Genomic DNA, 27,997 nt, shown 5'->3' with positions numbered 1-27,997 from the left:
AAATAAAAACACGGCTCAGATGTTTAAGAATAAAATACACAGACATATATTTTACTTTTGATTATGTTTCCATACACACTTGTTGATATAGCATAGCTTAGACATATGGTTTCGATCAGCTCTCGCTGGTCGCTTACAAAACTTTCTTCACTCCAAGTATTCTGGACACATTCCTTTTATATAACAATTTCCCTTTCACGCTGCGGAGAAAGCACGCAAATTACATAAAACGTTTGGTTTGCGAACAAAAGAATCTTCAATTTGATTTGCTTAACAAAATGTCGACGAAAAGAAACCGCAAATATTGTAAATGTTAATGGTTTTGTGTCTCAAAGCTTCGTTTTGTTTGTGGCAGTGGAGTTTTTTCCGCGTTCTGCTCTTGCCAATTTAAATTATTGCACATTTGGCTAATATACTTTCACTCTTTTGGAGATTCTTTTGTTGGCCATCGACTGGATTTCGTTGGAGATTATTGTTCGTTGATTGCGTTGTTTGTGGTCTCTACTTTTCGTTTGTTTCTGTTCTGCCTACGTCTAGCACTAGATTACCTTATTAGTTATGGAAATGGCCCTGGCGGGGCATGTGTATATGAATATGCAAATATGATATAGTTTTAGCTTTGTACAACGATTTCCCTCATCTCTGATCTTATATGTCTCTTCTTAACCAGTATAATATACATGTGGATATGTTATTTACAGCCACGGCTGCCATGCCATCCGAATGTAATGGATAGTGGACAAGAATTAATGGTTTTGCTAACATGGCAACCGTGTTGAAAAAGACTTTTCAATTTTCACTTTTCAAGCGCACTTAGACGCTGTACAGTCGTCCATTGCTGGTGTGCTGGGACGTGGAGTGGCGGTGCTTGCCCAGCCCGAAGAAGTTCCAGACCCGCCTCAGGCAGCCGGGCTTCTTCTCCGGCAGCATCAGACTCTGCTCCTCGAGGATCGTGTCCAGGATGTAGTAGCTGCTCAGGTTGAAGGGCGGGGGCGGCAGCATGGGGGGTGGTCAGGAGATGGTGCAGTTCTTGCTCTCGTGCATGACCGCCGGGGACGCACCGCCGCCGCCTCCAGTGGCCATGCCCATGGCCAGCGAGGAGTCCTGGGCCAGCTTCTTCTTGCGCTCGTAGGCGAGGGCGTCGTTGGGCACGTAGGCCACCCGCACGCCGCCGTAGTGCTTGCGCGCGGGCAGCCGGTACACGTAGTCGTCCATGTCGCTGGAGGAGCTGGAGGAGCAGGTGGAGCAGATGCTGGCCACGTCGCAGTTGTCCAGGTTGTTCAGCAGGTTGAGCGCTCCGCCGTTGTTCGCCTGCGTCTGGGCGTTGTGCAGGCGCAGGTTCGTTTGGTTGATCTGCATCTCGGAGGAGCTGCGCGACTGGTTGCGCCGCCGCCGACGCCGCCGGGCATTCGAGTTGTCCGTGTAGCTCTTGGAGCGCGACATCGTGTCCTGGACGCTGTGGAAGCGCACCTCCTTCAGCGGCCGATTGTCCAGCTGCTCGTCGTCCTCGGTCGGGTGCTGCTGCTGGTGCTGGTGCTCCTGGCTGCGCTTGCCGGCGAAGAGCTGCTCGTAGCCGTCGTGGGGCAGCTCACGCACCGGCTCGTTGTCCAGCTCCAGCTCCAGATCCAGCTCGTGGGCCAGCTCCTGGGTGCTCTGCGTGAGGTCCGAGTTGCTCGGCGAGTTCAGGTTGATCTTGTCGATGCTCTGGTAGCTGTGCGAATCGTCCGCCTTCGAGAGCAGCATGTCCGGCATCGAGGTGGTCAGCGTCTGGGCGTCCCCGAAGATGGACTTGTCGCCGGCGCAGATGTTGTCCAGGCTGATGCCCAGCTCGGTGAGGTCGATGGGCGGCGGATGGGCGGGGCGTGGCATGCCGGGCACCCCTCCTCCGAGGAGTAGATCCGCCACGCCGACGGCCTCCATGCGCTGCCGCTCCTGCCGCTCCAGCAGATCACCGGCACTGCCCGTGGCCTTGGAATGGCCATGATGGCCCTTTCGTCCCGCCTCCCGATCCCGCTCTCGATCCCGGTCCCGCTCGCGATCTCGTTCACCCGCCCGCCGCGGCGACCTGGCTATTTGGCTGGAGGTGGAGGCGCGGTGCGTGGGCCGCAGCTGGGGACCCGAACTCGTGTCCGACGGCGTGGGCGGCTCGCCCTTGCTGCAGGCGATGGAGCAGTAGATGGTGCCCCGCCGGGGCAGGAAGGGCCGGCCCAGCAGCGAGCAGCGGCAGGTGCAGCAGCTGAAGCACTGGTCCGTCGCGTGCCAGTGCTGCCCGTCGTGGCTCATCTGGCCCTGGTCCACGCCGATCACCTCGCCGCAGTAGTCGCAGTACTCGGCGAACATCGTGTCGAAGCAGGCCAGGCAGTAGGGCTTGCCCTCGCGCATGATGTACCGCTGCCCGCCCAGCTGGTGCTCGCACTCCTGGCAGGCGAAGTGCTTCATGTGCCACGTCCTGCCCTCCGCCTCCGTGCACTCGTCCGAGAATATTATCTGCCGGGGGAGGAGAAGATGCGGGAAGTTCGGCATTAGGCAGGAATTCTAAAACGATCTTTGCTCAGCACTCGCTGAATGTCACAAATGACAGATCAATTGGCAAAATAATTTCATTAAGAGCCTTCAAAGTGCCTATTTACTACTTAAAAGAAACTGAGATGGACACCACGTTCCACTGTAATTTAACTTATAGTTTCCACACGAAATAATATTCGCTAGCCTATATTTGAAACAAGCAAAGCTATGTTATTTAAGATTAAAAAAAAAACACTTTAAAATTAATAAAAAAAGGTCTTAATCAAAAAAAAATTCTTGCTTTCAGTAAAATTTCCTTTTACTAAGCATGACCTTAAAAAAATGAACCTTCGATATATGTTTATTTGGGGAATAATAACCATAACAAGAAAGAAAGCAAACTTCGGCAAGCCGAAGTTCATATACCCTTGCAGCTATTGCATGAATTAAATACTTTTGAAAACATTTAAATTATGATTTACTTGAGTATATGCTGAAAAACATTGAAACTATGATGATTTGCAGCTCAATTATTAGATAGTTATTTTATATATTTTTATTATTTCTATGGGAGCTATATGCTATAGACGTCCGATTTTGATAAAATTTAAACCATAATTCTGAAATAATTAAACATTGCTATATGTCGAAGAACTAAACAAAAAAAACTAAAAAACAGAAAAGTTATAATTTTTTTTCATTTATTTTTCCGATTGTTCCTATGGGAGCTATATGCTATATTCGTCCGATTTTGATGAAATTTAAAACATAATTCTGAAATATTTAACCATTACTATATGTCGAAGAACTAAACAAAAAATTAAAAAACAGCAAAGTTATAATTTTTTTTCATTTATTTTTCCGATTGTTCCTATGGGAGCTATATGCTATAGTTGTCCGATCCGGCTCGTTCCGACTTATATACTACCTGCAATAGAAAGACAACTTTTGGGAAAGTTTCATGCAGATAGCTTTAAAACTGAGAGACTAGTTTGCATATAAACGGACGGACAGACGGACGGACAGACGGACAGACGGACGGACAGACGGACATGGCTAGATCGACTCTTCTAGTGATGCTGATCAAGAATATATATACTTTATAGGGTCGGAAACGTCTCCTTCACTGCGTTGCAAACTTCTGACTGAAATTATAATACCCTCTGCAAGGGTATAAAAATAGTATCTAGTTAACAAAGTTTAACGAATGTTGTTTCAAATTTGATTTAAGCCATTTATTTTAAACATAATCAAAGTTATTATGAAGATGTGATTTTATAAAAGTTGACACAAGTGTACACATAATAAACATCTATTTACGTGCGTCTGCATCATCAAAGGTTTTAAAAACAATATATTTTTTTAAAATATTTAAAATGCCTTATGATGACATCAAACGGCTCTTCAGAGTATGCATTATTATATGTTATGCGTATGTATTTTATGAGTATGTGAAGAAGCAGCATACTTTTGGGCTTCAGTGGGCTGCATAAAACATTCAAAACTGTCTCTCCTTCAAATTAAGTTCTTACTTAAAACCGCGATTCTCGAAAATTAAATCAAAACCGCTCGAAATCGACGGGTGATTTTGGTAGTTAATTGATCAAATAACTTATTTTAAAAGCTTTTTATTTATTTCCAGAGGGTAGCCGAAAGTAATTCTAAAGCAAAGTATCCCATTGCGAAAATAGCATGATTTTTTTGTCGATATTTTAAAACTAAGTAAGAAATCCAGCTCAATTACATATTTTACTTGACATTTTAACCAATTCTTCACAAGAAATTCAATCAGCTAAGTAATCATCTCCTTTCACTAGTTTTATTTTTTATTCAATTTTGCTTCAAATTTAATCATTGAAAATATGCAAAAAAAATCAATTCAATGATATCCCTTGAAATATTGGCATAAATTGGCTTAATGTATATTAAAGAGGGCCATTACATTTTTTTCAAAAAAAAAAAATATAAATGGGCTTTTGTGCACTGTAAGTACGGGTACATTAAAAATAATATGTACACAAATCACTTAAATATTTTCTTTAAAAAATTTAAGAAACTACGACAACCGAAGCTATTATCAGCAAGCCACATTTTTTCAAAAACAAACAAGCAAATTTATACTTATTTTTCAGCGTATAAATACGAATTTAAAAGTAACAAGGATCTATATTTACCCATAATCAGCATATAACTGAATGATTAGTATGACAGATATATGTCCGCTATAGGATTAAGTCAAACAATTTTCATCAAATCTGAAGAAACAGGTTCAAAGAAAGAACAAAACCATCTTTTCGTACTTAAATAAAAAAAAACAAGAAAGAAAGCAAACTTCGGCAAGCCGAAGTTCATATACCCTTGCAGCTATTGCAAGAATTTAACATTTTTGAAAACATTAAAATTATGATTTACTGCGTATATGTTTAAATACATTGAAGCTATGATGATTGGCAACTCAATTATTTGATAGTTATTTTATATATTTTTATTATTTATATGGGAGCTATATGATATAGACGTCCGATTTTGATAAAATCTAAACCATAATTCTGAAATATTTAACCATTGCTATATGTCGAAGAACTGAACAAAAAATTAAAAAACAAAAAAGTTATAATTTTTTTCATTTATTTTTCCGATTGTTCCTATGGGAGCTATATGCTATAGTCGTCCGATTTTGATATAATTTAAACCGTAAATCGGAAATATTTTACCATTACTAAATGTCGAAGGGCTAAACAAAAAATTAAAAAACAGAAAAGTTATAATTTTTTTCATTTATTTTTCCGATTGTTCCTATGGGAGCTATATGCTATAGTCGTCCGATTATGATGAAATTTAAACCGTAAATGAGAAATATTTAACCATTACTAAACGTCGAAGAACTAAACAAAAAATTAAAAAACAGCAAAGTTATAATTTTTTTTCATTTATTTTTCCGATTGTTCCTATGGGAGCTATATGCTATAGTCGTCCGATCCGGCTCGTTCCGACTTATATACTACCTGCAATAGAAAGACAACTTTTGGGAAAGTTTCATGCAGATAGCTTTAAAACTGAGAGACTAGTTTGCATATAAACGGACGGACAGACGGACAGACGGACAGACGGACAGACGGACAGACGGACGGACAGACGGACAGACGGACATGGCTAGATCGACTCGCCTAGTGATGCTGATCAAGAATATATATACTTTATAGGGTCGGAGATGTCTCCTTCACTGCGTTGCAAACTTCTGACTGAAATTATAATACCCTCTGCAAGGGTATAAAAATGAATTCTTTTTTTATATCATGTTTACCTGAATTTATATAGTAAGCTCATCTTTAGTATATTTTTTTTTTCCAATTTAAGTAATTTTTATTAAAAATCAAGGAATTTCATTCGTTGTACATATTATAAGACAATACTATTTGTAGTCGTCAATTTAGCATAAGCCATTTAATTTTTTGATATCGAATGACTTAATACTTTAGTATCTACTTGCAGTTTGTCCATTGTTAAAAACAAATTAGATCAGTATCTCCTGTAAAACTTTACAAATTCTTATGATTGTCATTGATCCAATGCCACTAATGGATCCCATAAGTAAAGCCGTTACTTCGGTTAAGTTTCCATTTCATCTACTAAATTTTATTTATACACAATTGCAAAACCTGAATTGAATTTAAATTCCACCTAAAGTATATCTTTCTTCAAAAGGCTACCACTTTTTGTACCAATTTCTTACCTCATCGCAGGCAGAGCAGCGTGGTTTTTGGGTTTCGGCATGGTGCCGACCGCAGTAGAGATTGCCGTCGCGCTGGAAGTAGATGAGGTCGACCAGCAGCTCCTTGCAGACGCTGCACACGAAGCATCCCGGATGCCAGCACAATTGGGCGCCCAGCCGCTGGGCGAAGACCACGATGTCACCGCCGGACAAGGGCTCCTCGCACTGAAAGTAGACACCAGAAACAGGGAGATGGTGAGTTGGGTGAATCGTACAAATAGCTGAAATATGCTCAAGTTCGTCGAGCGATAAAAATCTGCAGCGTCTGGCTGCTGCTGGGGCAAAAATATTTAAGCGACTATAAATGCTAAATAACGGTAATAAAACGCTTAAGCTCAACGCCCCACAACTCCCCGGGAAAAGAGCCGCCAGCAGGAAAAGTCCTTGCTCCTTGCCCAAGAACTCGCTGTTCTGCTCTGCGGTTTTCCCTCCTCATCGGATTTTCCAAAGCGGAAATCATGCAAAAATAGCTGCCGGCCATGTGTCCGTGTCAGCCCGGTGTGTTTGGGTCCACCCCAAAGTGCTCCTCGGTGGCTGTGGATAAGGAAGCGCTTTAAGTGGCACTGGCTGCTGGGAATTTCCCGGAAAACTGGCAAACTGAGAAATGCGAAAAGGAATGGCCGCTTTTAATGACTGCCATGCAAAACGAGTCTCGTTAACTTTAAACGCGCTCGCTCGCATAATGAACTTATTTCAATCCAAAAGGGTTCACGGCCAAAGGCCAACGGATGGTGACTTTTTTATGCCCCTAAACGAAGGTTCTAATTAAGTTCGCTTAGCGGTCAGACTCCCAAAAGGAAAATGGAAACTATTAGTTCGTATAACTCAAGTTTTGTCAGTTATTTTAAAATGAAATATTTCAGAACGTATTTAATCGTTTCTAGCTGCAGGAAACAACACTTAAAATGACATAAAGTATTTAGAAGAAATATTTTGAGTTTGGTTAAACTGGTTCTACCTTACTTGGCAACTGATTACATATTTGGTTTAAGAATTGTATTAAACAGAAAAAGTTGTATTAAAATTAAATAAATTAAGCTTATTAAACTGCACAATAAGAGGAGCATATTTTATAAACAAAATTTTTATATTATATCAGAATTTAAACATTTAAATTTTCGCCTTTTCAAGTTGTCCAAACTTTTAAGGTACTTTTTTATGTTAGAATATATTTTATGTACGTAAAGAACTCTGTTTTGACAATTATACTCGTATTTGGGCAACCTGTCTGCACTTTTCAATTTTCCGGAATAAAGCAATCAGCCCGTCTGCCCTGATATATGCACAGTACTAGTACTAGTACAGAAAGCGACACATGCAGTTCCTACGAGCCAGACCCCAAACCGAAGCTCCCTGCCAATTTGCACCCTCATTTCAGGCAGTTGGCGGCACTGCTCGACTGCGTCTTAGTTCTCGGTTTTGGCGGTTTCTGGCGCAGGCAAATTACCCGGCGCCACCACAGAGCCACCGCATAAGATTCGGTACCGATGCCATTGCCAGACTGCCAGTCAGCCAGCATCCAGGAGCTCCTTAACTTTCCAGGCTATTAAACCTCGGCGTGGGATGCGTCCCGTCCACCTCCACCGGAGTCCCGCAATCAGCATTTACTTTTGCAAGCCATTAAGCATTGACAGGCGAACGCTTTGGGCTTTGGGCCCCGACTGTACGGGGTTGATAATTTCGCGGGGCGTAAGTAGATTCCCTCTATGCGTCGTTAATTGTTTGGCAACTTCAAAAATTTATCGCCTCTGGCCACGAAAATCATAAAAACATCGAAGCTGCGCACTTTAATTAGGCAGTTCCCCTGCCCCTTCCTCCCTGGCTAATGACGCATTGAAGTCGGAATGGACTTGTCCTTGCACTTTGGCGTGGCTAACCCCAGGAACTCGGCAAAAAACTTTTTCCCGCAGGAAGCGCTTTAAGTAGTTTCTGTGGTGGGGATAAAGTGCGAAAGTTTCCAGCATGGATGGCGATGGGAATGGGGCAACCAATTTCGGTCCTAAGCCCGCCCACGCCCTAGCCATCGATTAGTTTGTCCGGAAAATCTGTGCACTTAAAACGACATTTTTCATCGGGCTGCCAGCCCGGCTAAATGTCATGTAAATAACAGCAATCGCTGCTCATTTATCTTATCAATCCAATTAATCCCAGTTGGCTGTTGGCTGTTGCCTGTTGGCTGGCTCTTGTTTGCAGGCACTCTGCGCCAGACAATTATGCTATTGACAAATTGTTGCCGGCGGTGCCATCACAGCACCTAGTTGAACCAAACTGAACCAAACTGAACTGAACGGAACTGAACTGACTGAGCCCGGATGACCCCACACCCATTGGGGGTTGAAAGTGTCCTCGCTAACCCATTTCGTGTCCGGACTAATCCAACTCGGAGCGACAAACTTCGCTGGCAGACGGGCAAACCCATCCCCCCTCCCGAAACCCCCCAAACGGCAACACAAATTATTAATGATGCTCGTTATCATGCCCTTTTCAGTACATAAACTTTTCGCTTAACAGCCACTGCGCTTCACCTTTCTTTTGCTGGTTTTTCCTTTTTGTTTCCCACTAGCTTTCCACCTGGCTGCACTGAAAAGAATGGTTTTAATACAGTTAAATTGAAAAGTCGCAAAATTTTAGCAAATGTAGGTATTACTTGTTATTTGTGTAATGAAAACCATTAGTCAAAATAACAAAGAAATATATTTTTAAGTGTACAAAACGGAGTGCTACAAATTTTTCTCAGTCTCTGGCAATACATATATATCTTGTCGTAAAGTGCCGAGTCTGAGATGGCTTTTCTTGTAATTATTTCATTGTTGCCAGGACGACCTTTAGTGTCACATCCTTGTCAAAACTTCAGCTTCCGCTCGTTGCTGTTCGTGTGGAAAATCTGTCAAGAAGTGTGCCCGCCTTCCGCTCCTGGATGCCATTATTTTTTGGCAAAATCATTGCCAGTTGGTTGTGACACACGTTTGCGGCCCACGGTGCTACTCATTTACGGCTGACTGACTGCGGAAGCTTCCTCCCCTTCGGGATTCAGGATCATTGAACGTTTTCATAAATTTTCCCTAATAATTTCCCCATGCTTTCCACGCCATTCGATTGGATGGCTCAGGGTTGAGGCCTTTGTTCGCATTTTAACGTCCGTTTAGCAAGTCAGTTATGGTCTGTGAATTTTAAGCACTTTTTGGGTCTTAGACAGGGCATAGGGCTGGCTTCCGATTTTCAATTCCTTTTTACCGTTTATCAGATTTCACATGGAAGCGAAGCAGAAAGTTTGCCAAAATACAAAACGCCTAGACAGTTCACGGAACTCAAAATAAAGGCTTTTCTTTTTAAGTTTTCCTTATGATTGATTTCAACCCTTCACTGATAAAAATGGAATAGTACAAATTGGCAACTGACTCTTCAATTTAAAATTGCATATTATATATTAGAATTAATTAAGAAATCATAATTTTTAATACAATGCATATCGAATTACATGATTCAATATTACAAATTTAAATGAATGTGGAAAATATTAGATTTCAAATAGTTCCTACTTGATTTAAATGTATTTTATTTGAGTTAAATATCGTTTAATTTAAATTAAAGCTTCAGATATTTAAATTAAGTCCGAAATTGGTCGAATGAAAAAAGGTTTCTAATATTTTCATATATAAAACAACTAAAAACCGCAAAGGATGAAAATCAAACGGAAAATAATAAAATTGAATACATGAATATTTGTATTAAATTTTAATTTTAAATAAAATATTATAATTTCCAGCTATTGCTTCTCTTAAATAACTTTCCTTTCATCTAGTTTATTGATTTAAATCCTTAGGCAATTATTCATATCGCGTATTTCTTTGATAATTTATATAATACCGGTTGCAGGTGTTTATTTTTTAACTTTAATAAAGCTTAAGAAAGAAAAAACACAAATAAATTCGGGCTAAGCAAAGTTTGGGGAATTTCCTTGCCAATTTCACACTGATTATTCGGAACTCTAATGAACTCCAACCTCCGGAAAGTGTTTGCTCAAGTTAAGCCACAGTCGTAATAAGCACAAGTAAACTGCCAAATAAAATCAGACTCACGCACACGACTCCGGGCAAGTCCCTATCCGGAGCGCCGGATCCCCATTCGTCGGCGCACGTAGCAGACGGACTTGTATTCGGAGACGAGACCAGACCAGACCAAACCAGACCAGACCAGGCCAACCGCCTCCGACCAGAGGAGATCCGACCGCGTCCCAGACACGCAACATGCGGCATAAAGTTTTTAATAAGTTTTACGAGTGGCAAGTGTGAGCACAATAAATCGAGCTGCCAACTATCTACCGGAAAAGTGCAGAGCTGACCAAGTGCACATCGGCATTGGCATCGGCATCGGCATGCCTGCCTGCCCAAGAGTCCTCCGACTGTCAGCTAATAACAATGCAAATTTCCCAGACCAGACTGTGAAGGGATGCAGTGCACGGAGGTGCCACCTCTGCCACTATTTCATGCCACTGCCATTGTGCTTTAATGCCGTTTCACTGCGTCTTTGGCCGGCACTCCATTCACTTTTGGCGCGAGGAAAACTGTGGAGGGGCTTGCTGCGACTCCTTAGCCTTTATGTTGTCAGTGGCAAGTCACTGCAATTGTTTTTGCAACAACGTTCTTCACTTCCAGCTCCCCACCGCGCGCTGAAAGTGTACTTAATGAAATCTTTTTGTCATCTTTTACTTCAAGACGTTTGAAAGTTGCCAGCAACGGTCTCCCCCGCCCGTCGAGCTCATTGTTTTCCCGGCCATTGTCAATTTTTTCCCTTTGCCCGGGCCAAGAAGGAATCTCTGGCGCAAAACTTTGCCCGGCCAGGCGCAAATGAAATCGAAACGACGCTTCATCTTTATACTTTTCGTGAATAATAAAATGCAAATTTCTGCAACAATTAAGTGTGCGGGAAAGGGGGGTGTGCCAACCAAAAGAAAAAGCTGAAAAAGTTGTTTTCAAATTCAAACTTACCCCCTTGCAGGGTCGCTCGTCGGACAGCAGGCGGACCGCCCCTCGACCCAGAGCTTCCCGCTTCCTTTGGGCCGAGAAGATGCGCAGCTCCTTGCGCTCCTCGTCGCTCAGCGAGTGGCAGTAGCGCACCTGCAATGGACACGAAGGCGAAAACGGAAAGTTAGCTTCTGGGTTCCTGAATTTTAATTAAGGCAACTCAAAAGGCAGTCGCAAGTTTTTTAATCTCGCCGGGCCTTTTGAGAAACGCTCTTTATACTTTGTTTTCAATGCCCGCACCGGGGTAATTATAAATTTTGTCACAACGAAATACTTTTATTTATTACTCAACGAGCAGTTTTCGGCAGGAAAAACATTCAAAGTGAATATTTTGTGTCCAGGTATACAAACATGCATACTTTTCAGCATAAGCAATTCAAATATAAAATATGGCTTCTTTTGTTTTGCTTAGCTTTAAATAAGAAGACTTTAAGAGCTTAGAAAATGTTAGTTAAATAACGTAAAACAAGAAAGAAAGCAAACTTCGGCAAGCCGAAGTTCATATACCCTTGCAGCTATTGCAAGAATTAAAAATTTTTGAAAACATTAAAATTATGATTTACTTGCGTATACGTTTAAAAACATTGAAGCTATGATGATTTGCAGCTTAATTATTCGATAGTTATTTTATATATTTTTATTATTTCTATGGGAGATTTATGAAATAGTCGTCCGATTTTGATAAAATTGAAACCATAATTCTGAAATAATTAAACATTGCCATATGTCGAAGAACTAAAAAAAATTTAAAAAACAGAAAAGTTATAATTTTTTTCATTTATATTTCCGATTGTTCCCATGGAAGCTATATGCTATAGTCGTCCGATTTTGATGAAATTTAAACCGTAAATCGGAAATATTTAAACATTACTAAATGTCGAAGAACTAAACAAAAAATTAAAAAACAGCAAAGTTATAATTTTTTTTTGTATTTTTTTTCTGATTGTTCCTATGGGAGCTATATGCTATAGTCGTCCGATCCGGCTCGTTCCGACTTATATACTACCTGCAATACAAAGACAACTTTTGGGAAAGTTTCATGCAGATAGCTTTAAAACTGAGAGACTAGTTTGCATAGAAACAGACGGACAGAGGGGCTAGATCGACTCTGCTAGTGATGCTGATCAAGAATATATATACTTTATAACGTCGGAGATGTCTCCTTCACTGCGTTGCAAATTTCTGACTGTAATTATAATACCCTCTGCAAGGGTATAGAAATTTAATTTTTAAATATGTATTTTCTATTTTGAAATATTTTAAAAATTGTTTTTGATTTATTAATAATTTGACAGTTCAGAATTACGCTTTTAATTTTAATTGAAATCGGAAAACGATATCGTATATCTGTTATAAGAACTATCGAATAATTGAACTGCAAATCAGCATAGCTTTAATGTTTTAAAACATAAATGCAAGCCAATCATAATTTTAATGTTTGCAAGAATATTTAATTTTTGAAAAAGCTGCAAAGGTAAATGAACTCCGGCTTGCCGAAGTTGGCTTCCGTTCTTGTATAAGATATATTTTAAAATGGTCGATGCCTTATCTAGACCCTCTTGTTTTCATTTTTTTTACCAGCTTCTTTTGGCTTTCGTCTGCCCCGTACTCACTTCGTTATCTTGCGGTGGCAGCTGGTTCAGCAATTGCTTGACACGATACTTTTCGCCGGGACTGTTGACGTAGGGCACTTTGTCGTCTGGCAGTTGACTGAAGTACAAGCGGACCTGCAATTGGAAAGTTGGGTTAGCTTCCGGTTAAACTTAAGATCTATGGCATGTGTGCCCTTTAAGTCCTAACGAATTAATCGACTGCCACAGGAGACCCTGCACAGAGTCGTGAAAGTAAAAACTGTCGCAGAGCGCATGAAAAATTGAGTCCGAGAAAAAGAAACCAACTTAAGGCCAATCTCTATGGTTGTTTGGCTTTTCCCAGGGGCTCTTATGCAAGCCTCCGCCCGAAAAAAAATCGACAGGCATTTCAAGCTCTAATTGCCGCCAAATGTATCGGCAATTTAATTACAAAACGCTTTCGCTTTCCACCAGATGCCGATGGCGATTCGGTAGCGATAATTTTTTGAGCGTGTAATTAAAGTGGTTTCCCGACCGATTTCCTTAAGCGCGCAAGTGGCCAACGACCAGGCATTGAACTGGATTTGGTTTTGGGAATCCGATTAGGAGAGCGTGGAAAATCGAACGAAATCAAAAGCTGGCAGCGGGTGGCCCGCGGCTCAAAAAGGCAACCACCTCGCCCCACATCGCATCGCCGGGATTTCACTTAATTAGTTGCGACAAATCGAAACACATGTCGGGCGGGGATGATGACGGTGCTGATGATGCTGACTATGTTTTAGGTGCTACACTCTAAAAAAGAATAGCCTGGAACCATACTACAACGAGCGTGATTTCAGAGAAAGTGATTTCAATAAGAAATGTTTTAACTTTAAATCTTCCATAACATGATAAAAGACGACTGATAAAATGGATTTATTAAATACATTACAAAAATGTTTGCCTGTCTTGCTTATTGCGTGACGAAATAACAAATTTGTTTTATTTATATTTGGTACAAGCGCATTTAGTTATGGTTGTTTGACGATATGACAGAACTGTTCCATTAACATTGGCTAAAAGTTGCTTTACGAAAAAAATAAATAACTTGTCTTCGAAAGCCACGTAAATGAAATTGATTTGTTGGCAGTTGGCTTTAGTTCCCTAATCAGTAAAAAATATTAATCGAGATCGGGGGCATGTCTTACCTGGTCGGGGCGCAGACCCGGCGGCACCCAAGTGTACTCCTCGAGGGCACAGCCACTGTCGTCGTCCGACTGCGAGTTCCGCTGGAAGTCCAGCTGCTGGTGGTGGCTGTGGTGGAAGCCACCACCGTGGCCCGCGACCGCCGCCGCCGACTTGTAGCTGGCGGTGCGGAGCGGCGAGGGCGAGGCCACCGAGTTGAGCGGCAGGTGGCTGGGCGGCTGGCAGTGGCGGCGCTGCAGCGGCGACACAAAGGCACCCGTTGACCCCGGGCCTCCGCCACTGCCCCCGCTGACCCCGCTGCCCCCACTGCCGCTGGACGCAACCGAGGGCACGTCCAGATTGGACGTGGATGCCACCTGACTGACCGCCGAGTGGGATTGGGACTGCGACTGCGACTGGGGGGCAAAGACCAGGCCCGTTCCGCCCGCCTCGATCTGCAGCAACTCGCTCTCCGTCTGCGTGTAGTAGCTGCTGCTACTGCTGGGCGGATGGTGTTGCTGCTGCGACTGTAGCTGCTGCTGCTGCTGTTGCTGTTGCTGCGGGGTCTGTTGCATGATGCTGGTGGAGCGGGGCGCGGGCGTGGGCTTGAATTTTCTGATGGCTTGGCTGGGCTGGGTGCTGCAAAACACAAAAAGAAAGCAAAACGAAAGAGAAATCAATATGAGGTGTCCATATAAGGTGTGTTTTCTAGGTTTAAGAAGTAAAAACCTCTAATTATAAGAAAGCGCGGAAGCTAACTTCGGCGAACCGAAGTTTTTACACCCTTGCTGTCATTCCATTTTTTAAAACAGCCTATATGTTTAAATTATTCGATGCGATTTCAATAAAATAAACAAGAAAGAAAGCAAACTAAATCCCAATCTATTAAATATGTCCAAACAAATTTAAAAACAATTGAAAATTAGAGAAGTTAATTTTATTTAATTTTTTTTTTAATTTTTCGATTGTTCCTATGGGAGCTATATGATATAGACGTCTGACTTTAATCAAATTTAAACCGTAATTCTGAAATAAAAAATCATTAAATCTAAAAACAGCACTTATTATTTGTTTCTTATTTTGTTTCCTATTAAGGTTTTGGTGAGAGCATTTGCATTGATTTATACTTTAGTGTAAAGTTTTTTATTCGATGATTTTTTTATTGTTTATTGTTTCAATTTTTTTGAGCACCTCCATTAAACAAAATACCACTTATAAATATAAATAAATCAATTATACAATATACACACAACATATAAGTTAGTCGATGACCCCAGCAACTAGTACTATAAGTTTTAGTTATAGTTTTTAAGCAACTTGAACATAAAAATAAACAAAGGAATAAAAAAACAACATAAAACTTTATTAGCTAATAATAATTCTATGTCACAAGGCTTTTGACTTTCAAGGCCTTAGTTTTAGCGCTCCCATTATTGTTAGGCAACAGCACTCATAACTCATGGCTGTAAACTTTATCTGCGGAATGCAATTCCGCCTAATATTCACCTTAATCATTCTTGACTCCATCTGCCCGACTCATTTGCAATTAGACCGACTAGCTGGACTAGCGGGAATCGCATTTTGTGTGAGTGCCAACAGGCATTTCAAATGACTTCTGAGTGCAATTACGAGCGCAGCTGCATGCGTGCAGTTGTCCAATCAAATCTGATGAAACTCCCAACCCGAAATTGCAGACCCGGCAGCGTCACAAGGTTTTGTGGCTACTCGCTTGACCGCTGCCCACAGCGGAATCTTCTTCGCCGCCGCTTTCTGTTGTACTTTCACTCGATTTGTGGCACGCTGCGCGATTATGCAGCCAAGCAGAGACAGCCGAGAAATTCCGGCACATGGCCCACGGAGGAGACTGCAGTCGCAGTCCGGTCATGTCTCAGCCCAAGCTCGGGTTTTTTCCTACCTGTTTATGTGGCAATTGAAGTCATTTGTTTGGCTGAAAGTCGGGCGAGCGCCGCGACTGTGCGAGGTGTGTGAGATATTAAACTGTTTCATTCGGTCCTCACATTTGTATATCAAATTGCACAACATTCAGAGCATGAATAACAGCCAGACAAAGCCATTAGGCCTTCCATCGTTTTCATACACTAATCAACGTGAGAAGAAGGCCCGGCCAATTTGCCATTCCACCGAAAGTTTATTTATCTACGCGACTATGTGGTGTATGCAAATTGAAGACATCTCATCACAATCGGAGCTTAGCCTTCTGCTAATGAAGCAAAGCCCACAGAGCGGCGGAATGTGAACGTCTGTGCGGGACGGAAAGTCGGCAGGTACATTACCCACATGGATGCCTATGGATGATGACCAGGAGCCATTAACACCTCCGTACTCAGTGCCACTGGAATGGCCCAGCGTGTGGGGAGAAAGTTTGCGGCCACGCTTTTGTTTTGGTTTTCCAATGCAAATTTCATTTGGAATCGTGTCGGTGCCAAAAAGCCGATCGATCACAGATCACAGGGTACTTTCTAAACCGATTCGGTCGGGATTGTCCAGGCCACAACAAAAACTGCCACCAGCCAGGGCGTAATCTGTCACCCAAATGAATTGGGAATTGTGCGACTGACTTTGGCGATTGACTTTGATAGCGGAAAACAGCGGCCAAGCGCCGGGCCAAAAAAACTACGCCAGATCACATCACATCAGATCAATTCAAATCAACACAGGTCCCAAGTCCCAGCTGCCGAATATGGCCAGCAGTTGTTTGGCTGCCACTTTTCGGCCGGGGACGGCCTAGACGGCGGTCGGTTTTCTCTTTTCGACCAGCGAAACCTGTTGACGGTTTCTATGGGTGCATGCGATTTCTGCACCGAAGACCAGGCGCAAAATACGCAAAAATGCCACCTGACCAACTACGGACAGCGGCCTGGACATATACATAAATTTGGGTTAAGAAGATTTTGAGTTTATTTGGTTTGATGTCTGTCATTTCCTTGATGGCCTGTCGCAATCGCACACGTCTGAGGATAATTAAAAGTAAATTGTTTGACACTCAAATCGGATGGGAATGGCCTGCGAAATATGGCTCTGTCTTTCCACAACTGGCAATGCGGTCTTTTCGCTTGGCCAACATCGACTAGTGGCCATAAATTTCGGTGTTTTGAAGACACTTTTGGGAATTATACGAGCTTATCGGTGTTTGAGTGCGAGTAAGTGCGCTGGTTGAGCTGAAAATGTCTAGAATCCAGTATTTAAAAGGGTATCTCAATATAAATTGATAACTTTGAAGAAGAAAAAAATTAACTGATATTGTTTTAGGTTGTATAGCGAATAAATTTAATTGATTCAAGGACTGACCATTGACATTATCATCGATTAGCTGCTTTCCAGGTGCAAGAAATTACTTTCTACATTCATAGCTAATAACAATCTTTAATTTATTTCGCTGCTTTGTATGCATTGGCTGTTTCCAAAGCAAAGTGCCGCCTTATATATCTGCCCCATCGCTCCTTTTGAGTCGATTTCCACATCTTACAGAGCTCAACTACGATCTGATCCAATCCGAAACAATCCAATCTGACGCGCTGCTTATTAACGAACTTTTCAGCAATTTCAGCACGTTTTGTGTTGCTCAAATGCCAAATCCCAGCTGTAATAATATCTCAATTATGTGCAACACCACGGTATCGATGGCATTTCTATTCGTTCCACCGTATTGCCGCACTGTTTCCACGATTTCATTAAATTTTAGACACGCAGTTTCCCCAGAAAAATTCGCAGCAGGAACACGTAACTGGTTCAAAATCATTTAGGCCTCTCACAGAACCCGTTTTCCGATGGGGCAGCGATTCTGGGAAATGCTAAATGCACTACGACACAGAACGGCTGCAATTGAGGCACTTGGAAACGAAATTAATACGTAACATGCTATTCTTAATAATTGAAAAGAGTCGAGGCAGCCAATCCGCATTAAATTACTTTCACAATTGGCCCAAAGATAAACGCCCGTCTCGGCCAGGTTAAGCCTGGCATTAGGCCTACTACTGCCTGATTATCCATGACCAGCACACGATCTTCGATCTTCGATCTGCAATCTGTGATCTGTGATCCCCCAACCAGAATCTGGCCACGGGGGCGTGGCAGATCAGGGCTGGGCCGGGGCTATTATGAAAGCTCGTGCATTCGCCCCCCCAACTCGTGACCTTGTTGCGTTGCGTGTTCCATTGTCTGGCCCAAACGGCTCCCAAACGGAGCCCCTTTAGAGCGCCGCAATTTATTCCACTATGCAGCCGACTTTCGGGTTAAACTGCCGCGTTTGACTGGCTTTACGTCACACGAATAACCCACGAATAACATCTGATTCGAAACCGGGCAGTAAACAAAAAATTCCGTACATGCAATCGCGTCATATGTTGCACGTGTTGCTGTCGCTCAGCATTTTTATGCATTTCGCTTGGCTTTTCAGCCTCAGCCTCAGCCTCAGCTTCTTCTCTTTTTCTTTATGGGTTTTTGTCCGACATGAGCACATTTTGTGTGTGCCTGTGCCTGTCTGCAGCTCGACTTCACCTGGAATCGGGGATACCAGTGGGTCTGGGACTGGGAGCCAGTCGGGCCCGTTGCACAAGTTCCTAGTGCTCGGCGAGTGTGTGTGCAGCACCGCCTATTTAAGTACCGCGTGGTGATTTAGTGCAGCGTTACCGTTAGGCAGTACACGTTATTCACTATTCGGATCCAAGGCGACCAAGGCTAGTGATAAGCAATAAGCTGCCTGCATCGCCGCTAACAGAGGCGGGCGCTCGAAATGTTTTAGGGGGCTTAGGGAGCAAGCACAATAAGTGCTTTGGCTAATCATTAGCTAATCATTAGTTCTATTATTTTCAGAAATTTGGATTTCAAGAAATTCAGTTAAATGCAACCATATTCATAGACCTTTTCAGACGGTTTAGAATAAAAAAATTTTATCTAAATGTCCTTTAAATGAATATGACTTTCTTTGTAAGGGGCTTGAATAATATCTTTTAGAAATTAAGTTAACTTGACCAATTTTAATGTACTTATGATCAATTTAAATGTTCTTAATCTAAATGCCCACTATTATGAACAATAATAATTTTTTCGCTTACAAACGATGATTACATTCTTAAAAATAAAAAAAGCTCAAAAATAATCATTAGTTAAAAAAAAAAACAATATTATTCTTGAGGATTCGAGAAGGCAATCTAAATAGCAATTATTTGGTAAACCGCAATTGATTAAGAGGCTGTTAAAAGAAAATGATTTTTAAGTTTGAAAAAACAAAAATAATAGTTTTCGGTTTCTGGTATTTAGCATAAATTATGTACTTATTCAGTTTTAAATTTTAATTATATTGTTTAAGCTGTGATAAAAGTGAATGGGGCGAAGGTCAGTAAAGTGTGTTAATAAAATAAATCAAATTTAAAAACAGAACGGTTTTTCTTTGCTTTATTAACCCTTTTAAAGTATTTTAAGATCGTTTAAGACAATGAATCTGTTGATTTTTTAACATTGCCCTGTCCAAAATCTGTTTGGGGTGTCTTGAGCCCCCGGAAACCCCATTCCGGGGGAGCCACTCCCAGAAATAGATAGTCAAGTCAAACAAGAGCATCGTAGTCAACGGCTCCAGCATCTGCATCTGCATTTTCAGCAGCGGCTAAAATGCATAATTAATCGAGGGGCGAAGGAAGAAGCGGCAGCCAAATGCACTTGGCCAGCCCACACTCGCAGTTCGCGATTTCGAGAGCGAGTTGCTGATGCTGCTGCCGCTAATGTTGCAGCATTGCATGTTGCATGTTGCTCGTTGCTGGTTGCTGCATGCTGGTTGCTGTTGGTTGCATGTGGCATTTGGCATGTGAGGCGAAACAGAGCCGAAGACCAAAATCCACTCAAGTGGGGTTTGAGTCAAGTTTGAGCCGAGTCGCCTTCCGTCGTCATTAACAGCTTTTGCTTAATTTTATGCAGCCAGCCGATGCCACTCCCCCCTTTCGGCCCACCGCCCCCCCGGCCACGCTGTCAACAACTTTGGACACGTTTCAGCGATTTTCATGTTGCATGGCTCGCTCTAATTTATGCAAAATGCTGTTCTTCTTCTGTAATTCAGTTCGTGTATTCGCTCGCTACTTGTTTTGCTCTTTTCGAGGTATTTTTCAGCGAACTTCAATACTTATGGCCAACTTGTTTGCTGGCTTCATTAGTGCCCCAAGTTGATGGCCAAGTTTTTGTGTGTTGATCTTTTTGCCGCATTGATTTCCCTGATTCATATGATTTTAATTGCTTTCGAACAGAAACATATGCTTTCAGGCCGTTCCGATTGGATTGACGGATGGCATGAGCCGGGCTCCGTTGCTCTGAACTCGTTCCCAGCATACAATTGAACCATTTAGTTAGCTGTGAGTTCCTAGCCCAAAAGATTACTCGCCAGCGATACGAAGCTCCCACAGGTCTTAGTCTAAGACATAAATTAAATATCTCCTCTAATTTGATGTGCTCCTCTTAATGATGATGATGATGATTGAAGCCGGTGATAAATGTAATTGCTTTCTTGGCAACAATCTCTCCGTGTCTCTCCCATCAAATTAAGGCACATCAAAGCAGAGATTATATTTGGGAATCGGAGAAGAACTCGCAGAGAGGTGCCCACAATAAGTTGATTAAATTAAAGTGCGTTCAAATCCAACGAAATAATTGACGCAACCCAAGACTGTTTTCGTAGAAGCCCAGTGAAATCGGAGGAGCACAAAGAACGTAGAACAAAGAACGCAGCCAAACAAAGCTAAACAACAAAATAAGAAAAAACGGAGTTAAATTTATTGTCTGTTTTCGTATGACAGCCGAGCAAATCCAACCGAGCGTGAAACGCGAGCAGAGTTCCAAAAGATGGATGAATGAATGGATGGATGGATGGATGGATGGCCAACAGGTGGGCAGGGTATTGGCTTCACCTGTTGGAACGTGGGAATCTAGTTTCGGCAGCGACTGCCCCGCGATGGCCAAAAGCAATTACCGAAAATAGTGTAAGAGTCGCACAATCCCTTGGGCAGAGTTTTCTTCCCTGCGGTTGCAATGCACTGCACTCCGCTCACCTGAGTCGTCGCCTGTACCGCCCGAGTCACCTGGCCGTGACCGCAGCTCCGGAAAAGGCAGGAGTGCAGCCATCTATGACCGCTCTGGTTCGACTCTCTGCTCCGACGATCTGCAAAAACGGCCAAAAGGATGTTTGGTCCCATAATTAATGATGGCATGCATTGTACATACAACAGGCTGTAAACGTCGACGGTTTGAACTGTTTTCTCACGCACTACGAAATTTCAATTTCCAATTTCCAATTGAAATTCCATTGGGGCGTAAACGGATTATCTTTTGCATGCGTTTGATCAGCCGCCGAGACTTCCTACATGTAACAAGCGGACTTACGGACAAGGGGACTTGCCGACGAACGGACAAACGGACAAATGGACAAACGGACACATGGACCAACGGACAAACATGGCTAACTGTAACTGTAATGGCAATCGCCATGCCAATGTCAAAATCGTGTAGGTCCCCGTTCAGAACATGACAACTGACAAAAGCAACAGCGTCTGACAGACAGCCGACAGGGAGTGAGACGGAGCTATTGGGGGACGGGCAGAGGAACAGGGACAGGGACAGAGCAAACAAACATCGGAATCAGCATCTGCATCAGCAGGCAACAACAACATTTCAATTAACAAAAGACCAAGCAGGAGGGGGGGTGCTGGGATGGAAGGCTGGGTAACGTCGTCTTCTAATCGCAGCCTGTCAAAATAAAGTTGTGTGGTGCATCACAGGGAAAACTCCTTGGACCCGAAGACAGGCCACACTGGCAGAAATTGGGCAGCTGGTTAACCACCAGCAACCTATATTACAATTCCAAACATTTTCTTTAAGCCACAACTGGACATCTGTGAAATATTTTAAGCCAAGAAAAAAAGTTGATTTCCTAATGCCTTAAAAGCATCAATAATAGTGATTAAAAAGTGATAAGCAAAAAACATTCAACCCTTACTCACATCCACACATTTTAATTACATTGTACAAAGCATTTCTACCAGTGCACCGACCAGTCTCCTGAGACTTCTAGCCGCATTCATGTGTATCTGCTAAAATGCGCAATTAAGTCATCAAATGTTTGGCCTGAGTGTCCAAGCGACTTGACACTGCCACAAGCACACACAGTCATTCGAAGAGCAAGTCCAAGTCGGAGTCCAAGTTCGCATTAGACTAATGCATTTGGGTGCAACCAGGAAGCCACCATCCAGTCCGGTCCGGCATTCTGGTCTTGTTATGCCGCAGAGAGGGAATCTGGGCAAAGGCGAAGCCCCCACTGCCAACTTTTACTGCTTCTGGCCGCGGTCGACTGCTAATGAAGCCTGAATGGCCGGGCCGCGAACAGGATCTTGTTAGAGCGTCTGGGCGGTGAACGGAGAACGGAGATCACAGAACGTCCCCAGATCCGTTAGGAGCTGGCTCCAATTTATCAAGTGCCATTGCTAGGGCCCGGCCAAAAGCCCAGCGGCGTCTCATTAACGCTTCCACTCGCGTAGGCGGTGCGACATGTGGGGATTCGTCGAAACGACTGCGGATTGATGCTGACGATTGTGTTCGAGTTGACCCAACTCACGTCCTAACTCGGTACACAGAAAAAAAACGATACAATCGAGGGTTCCGTCACATTTCATACACTCAGGCCTAAAAGGGGCATATCAAAAGCAACCACGTCGGGAGACTTCTTTAAAATCTTGCGATTTACATAATTTTGCATATATAGCAGATTTTTTCCTATGCTTATAGCAGTAATAAGTTTAGCAACCAAGACATAAAATAGGTGAAAGCGTTTATGGACAATAAAGTTGGTTTTCAAAAAGAAATAGTAATGAAATAGTTTTAATTAACTAGACTTATCATTAGCTCTACTTTTTAGTATCATTACTTTTAAGAAATCGAATGAAACATTTTTGCAGTAGCATTTTTTTCTCGACATTTAATGTCAAGTTTTATCACTAGCATTGGTTTTTTTCAATGCTAATGAAATTTAATTTTTATGCGCATTACTTTGAGAAATCTAAAATACTTTTCTAATTGAATGAGTACTGCTTTAAAAAAGTAGTTAATTAGTCACAAATCTGATATATAATAAACCATTAACGCTTTGGATAACGCTAAAAAGGAACCATAAGCCAGTCTTGCATAGATAGCTCTTTTAGGTAATTATTTTTTTTCGGTGCAAGCGGTGGTGCATGTACCGGGGCTGGCAACACGTGTTTTTTCAGCCAAATTGCTATCTGGGATCGGCAGCGTCGAAATGCATCTATCTACGAGCTGGCTTTCTCCGCAAAGTGCCTCTTAGGTGGGGGGCGAAATTAATTTGCGGAAATCTCGACTCGAGTGGCTAAAATATTTCAAGAAAACCACGATTATCAACTTGAATTCCAGCTTCAGATCTGTGCGGGCGATCGGTGCGATCGGCGGCCAGACACTTTCACAAGCTTTTCGGCCAAGTGACATTTGTGCCAGTTCGCTGGCTCGCTGATTTGCATTTGGTTCTGATTAAGACGACGCCGTTCTGATTGATGGCAATTTCTAAAGTTTGTATTTATAGCGCTCCCTTGAGAAGTCGATTCGGTGTGTGGGCGCATTGTCATTTGGTAATTGTCCAGACCGAATTTGCCACAATTTGGCAACGATTTGTAAGCGGCGTGACGGCACAAAATCGCGCTTTTTTATCCGCTTCCCACCTGTATTTGACCAACAAAGCGGTGGCCATTAAATTAATTACACGGGGCTTCGCACTCCTCCGATTTCAATTAAACGTAAATTACGAAAATTAAACGCAACAAAGAGGCAAACTGGTTATGGTTATCGGCGTTGCCGAATCCCAATCCTGATCGTGGCTAGAACACTTAACTTGGTTTACACACGCGGCGCGACCTCTGGGCCGCCTCTCACTTATGACCACTAAATTGCCTTCATCTTTGATCATGTGTGTATTGAGTTCCTCTGAAGTATATACATAAATATGGCAAATTGTTGGCGGGGCAACCGCAAGGGGCGTCCGAGAAGAAGAGATAATCATAATCCGCCTGGAAGAGCAGGAAATATAATGAGCTTCCAAAGCTACGCCCTTCAATTTAGCGAACCCCTCAGGGCCTGCTTGGCTAATTTTATTTGCGGTTTTCGATTTTGTTTCATAAACAAATTTTCAGCTTGGTAAAACACCCTTCCCGCCCTCTCTTCAACCACGCAACTTTTTGATTATAAATTGAATTTCCCCCCACTCGAGGCGAAATCAATCAACTCTTCTGTCTTCTTTCCCATTCACTTGTAAATCATGTGTTTTGTTAATGCGTTTTATGGATTCACGATTAGGTGTTGAATCAATAAAACTCAGATTCTGACTTCTCAGCCACTTTGGGACAAAGACTTGGGCCCATCCAGATGGCTTATACAACACTTCGGCTTGGGATTGTGTCACACTCTCCGGAGGGGCTGAACTTTCTGACAATCCATCTAGTTTCGCTCGCTGACAGCCAAAGAAATTGCCCATACGCCCCACGAAAAAATATTAATTAGAAAATTCGTACGCTGAAGAAAGCCGAGCAGAAAGAGCAGAAAAATCAGCTTCACTTCACTGGAGCGCGGAGCATTAAAGGGGCGTTACTTGATATGTCTGCGAATCGGTTAAAGTCAGATTAAGGCCCAGCCCCCCTCAAGTCCCCCTGCGAACCCCCAGTGTTTGTCGGCCTTTTGCCATTTCAATTAAAATGCCATATATCACGGCCAAGAGCCTTTCGCTCCAGCCCCAACTACTGCGCACATCCAATGCAATTAAAATCAAATGCGTAGCTCATTTTTAAATCAAAGCAAATCGTAAACCGATAAGTCCGAAGTGGACCACCCGAGAGTTGGCCGACTAGCCGCTTGCTTTTTGCCAACTTCAATTAGCCCGGCTGAAAGGGAGGGCCGCCGGCAGACCTTTACTTTATTTACTTTATTGTTGAGACCCTCAGGGAGCGGATTCCTATGCAAAGTGCTGTTCTGGCTGGCCAGGCGCTTAATTACGCTTTAAGTAGCCGCCCGTCAATATTGATTTTGGTTTATTTAAACTGGGAATTTAATAGCCCCAACTGATTGCTAATGGGCCGTGTGGATCTGGATGTGGATGTGACTGCAGTGGCTGGCACACAATCTCACATTACCAAGTTCTCTTGGGGCGAATTTATGACACACCATACACTCCTGCCACCAACATTTAATGGCCGCACCCAAAATCAAATCTAATTAACAGTTTGCGTAGATTTATGCACAGAAGTCCCTTCAAATTAAGTATGCGAGCGGAATGCCAGGAGTACAAAGAAGATCGCCAAGATACAGACAACAGAAAACAGAAAACACAAAACGCTATCGACGCAGGCCACTAAGTCAGGCGGCAAAAGAAGAACTCAATTTATGCAGTCGACGCATGGAATTTATGAGAGTCCAGCATCGCCTCCTCGGGCTGGATGCAAACACAAAGTGACAGGAGAGAACCTTTGGAGGATGGGCATGGACCCACTGCACCCGAAGTTCTGCCAACTTCATTTAACTGGGCCTGTTGCCACTTAGCTGCATGCAATTCATTTGCCCAGTTAACAAAACGCGACAGCAAGGGCGCGGGAAAAGCACGTGCTGGCCACAAAGTTGATAAATAACTTTCTTGTGTCAGTTTTGCAAATGGCCGGGCATTAATAACACCTTCTTAGCGGGCCCAAACAGTCGCCTCCAGCTGACAGAGCCTCTTATGCCGGATTACTTCCACCATTATTCGACGGCAAGCTGCCAGATTTTTACTTTCAGCACAATTGAAACTGATACGCGTAGCTAACCACTGTTGTTGATCAGGTGAAAATGATAAAGTGTCGTATATTTATAGACCGCTAGAAAGTGTGATACATTCAGAAGATATTTATGAAGTTGTACCAACAATATTTGAAAGCGTATTAACTAAACATTTAGATGATTATACAATTTAAGTCTGGAATATCGGACTATAATTTTCAAGTTACCTATAAAACCAAGCCCAAAACAACACTATTGTCCATTAGTTTATTATTGTTAAACAATTGCAATTGTACTCGGCGAATTGCTTGGCCTTCATATTTCTCTTTCAATAAGTTTGACTTCGGAAATCTCCACTGGTGGAAAGTTGCAGACCCACAATTTCAACGGCAGCTAAAAGGCATTAAGCTAGCCAATACTAAATCACTGTTTATGCACCTAACGTGTGTCGGAAATGTAAAAAAAGATTATTTTGCTAGACCATTTTAAAGTGAACTGCTTTGCCCATAACTTCTGGACAGCCCATTTCATTTAAGAAGCCATAAAATATGATTTCAGTGATTAGAAACTAATCCTGCGGCCGAAAACAAGACTCGTATAGAGCTATTAAGGAGTCATTAAATTGGGCCATAAACTGCCGACTGTATCCCCCCACCAGGGCGGCGTTTTATAGTCACTTAAAGCCAAAAATGCAAAGCTCATCAAATGGATTTCAAATTAGTTGGCCTCCAGATTTCCCCCAGAGAACTATGGCCATTGGAGATGGAGATGGGCCAGCGGAAGACTTACAGTTTGGCTGCTGGCGGCGGCGGTCTCTTTGAGTGGCCATCAAAGCGGGCCAATTGTTCTTCAATATCGCTGAGCTGGATATCGTCGGCAATGGCCCTGTTGAAGTAGCAGAAGGCCTCGCTGCGGCTCCTGTCCACCTCGATCAGCTGCTCCGTATCCTTGGGATTCGGATTCAGCCAAACAGCGTTTCGGTTGCGGCACAGGTTCAGGTGCCTCAGATCCCCGACGGGAAAGGATACGGCTTTCTGCTGCTGCTGCTGCTGCTGCTCCTGTCCCTGGATCCTGGCCAGCTGGGTTGGAGTCAGGCTGCCGGTGAGCATGGCCACCTCCACGTCGTCGTCGGTCTCCCCGTTGCAGGAGATGCCCGAGGAGTGGAACTGCTCCTCGCCGCCCGACTTCCGCCGCTCGCAGCCGGAGGACTGGGCCACAGCCATGGCCAGAGTGGGTGCTGGCGACTGGTTGGGCAGCTCCAGGGCTATTTCGTAGGGTGCCAGGGTGATCCTGGGTCTTGGCTTGGTCTTGGCTCGCACCGCCGACTTAACGATGCACTTCGCGGCGGGCGGATTGCCGCGGCTCTTGGAGCAGGTGGGCTTGCCACCTGGTTTCCGGGGCGTGAGCTTCGTCACCGTGGACAGTCGGGACTGCTGTGCGGCGTCTATTTGTGGCATTTTGGGTGGCTGCACCTGGTCCGCCGGCCGCTCCCTGCTGGCCAGGCGCTCCCGCTCCCGTTCCGCCGACACGGCCCGGCGGCGACTCCGCCGGATACTGGGCATGTTGCGTGGGAACAGCTTGCCCGGCTCCGCCTGCGAACTCTTAGACAGGCTGTCGCAGCTGCGGTGGCGCGTGGGGCTGCCACTGCTGGCCGTGGTGGTGGTGGAGCTGTCGCTGATCGTGGTGGCCGTGTTGGCCAGCACCGAGGAGCACTCGCTGAGGTTGACTATGTCGCGGTAGTTGCGCGACTGGTCCTGCTTGCCCACCTGCGGCAGGCGGATCTGCCACCAGCGCTTCTTCGCGAGCATGGCGCGCTTCAATCACGGGTCGCGGGCCAATCAATCAATTGACACATTAACAGTACAAACGGGGCTGGCATGCGGCCTACTGCAATTACTGTCGCCAGCAATTAACGGGCAATCCGATTGCTCCAGTTACGTGCACTTGCACTCGCGATCGATCGATCGGTTGATCGGTTGTTTGCTTGGGTTTTATCGATTTGAGAAACTTTGCGCAAGAGCAGATCGCGCACCGCTCGCTTCGGGGCTGCTCAAACAACTGAGGATCGCGTAGAAAGTTGATGTTGTCTTTGGCCATTGGCCGGGTTGGTGCAGGTCAAACTCACCACGTGGGCAGCGAAACTCACCACAGCGATC

At 43.6% G+C, this 27,997-nt stretch overlaps 1 protein-coding gene across 1 annotated transcript; it reads right to left on the bottom strand.

The window, feature by feature from the left end:
- Positions 1-22: 22 nt before the first annotated feature.
- On the bottom strand, positions 23-27,905 carry LOC108147356 (protein espinas). Its single transcript, XM_017273786.2, has 6 exons — positions 26,631-27,905; positions 14,060-14,675; positions 12,915-13,028; positions 11,266-11,394; positions 6,239-6,442; positions 23-2,487 (listed from the first exon to the last, which is right to left on the bottom strand). The coding sequence occupies exons 1-6, from the start codon at positions 27,647-27,649 to the stop codon at positions 1,012-1,014; spliced, it is 3,558 nt and encodes a 1,185-aa protein (XP_017129275.2). The 5' UTR covers positions 27,650-27,905; the 3' UTR covers positions 23-1,011.
- Between the last annotated feature and the right edge of the window lie 92 nt (positions 27,906-27,997).

Source organism: Drosophila elegans, unplaced genomic scaffold (assembly GCF_018152505.1).
Source record: "Drosophila elegans isolate 14027-0461.03 unplaced genomic scaffold, ASM1815250v1 contig_133, whole genome shotgun sequence".
In the NCBI taxonomy this organism is placed as follows: Eukaryota; Metazoa; Arthropoda; class Insecta; order Diptera; family Drosophilidae; genus Drosophila; species Drosophila elegans.
The sequence above is the reverse complement of the archived record's forward strand: the minus strand, read 5'-3'. Positions and strand labels throughout refer to the sequence as shown.

Excerpts from the sequence above, each read along its gene's own strand:
- LOC108147356 (XM_017273786.2), bottom strand. The coding sequence starts at position 27,649 with ATGCTCGCGAAGAAGCGCTGGTGGCAGATCCGCCTGCCGCAGGTGGGC. Across the intron at positions 13,029-14,059 it reads CGGGTCTGCGCCCCGACCAG|GTCCGCTTGTACTTCAGTCA; the intron begins GTAAGACATGCC and ends TTCCAATTGCAG. Across the intron at positions 6,443-11,265 it reads ACGAGCGACCCTGCAAGGGG|TGCGAGGAGCCCTTGTCCGG; the intron begins GTAAGTTTGAAT and ends GTCTACTTTCAG.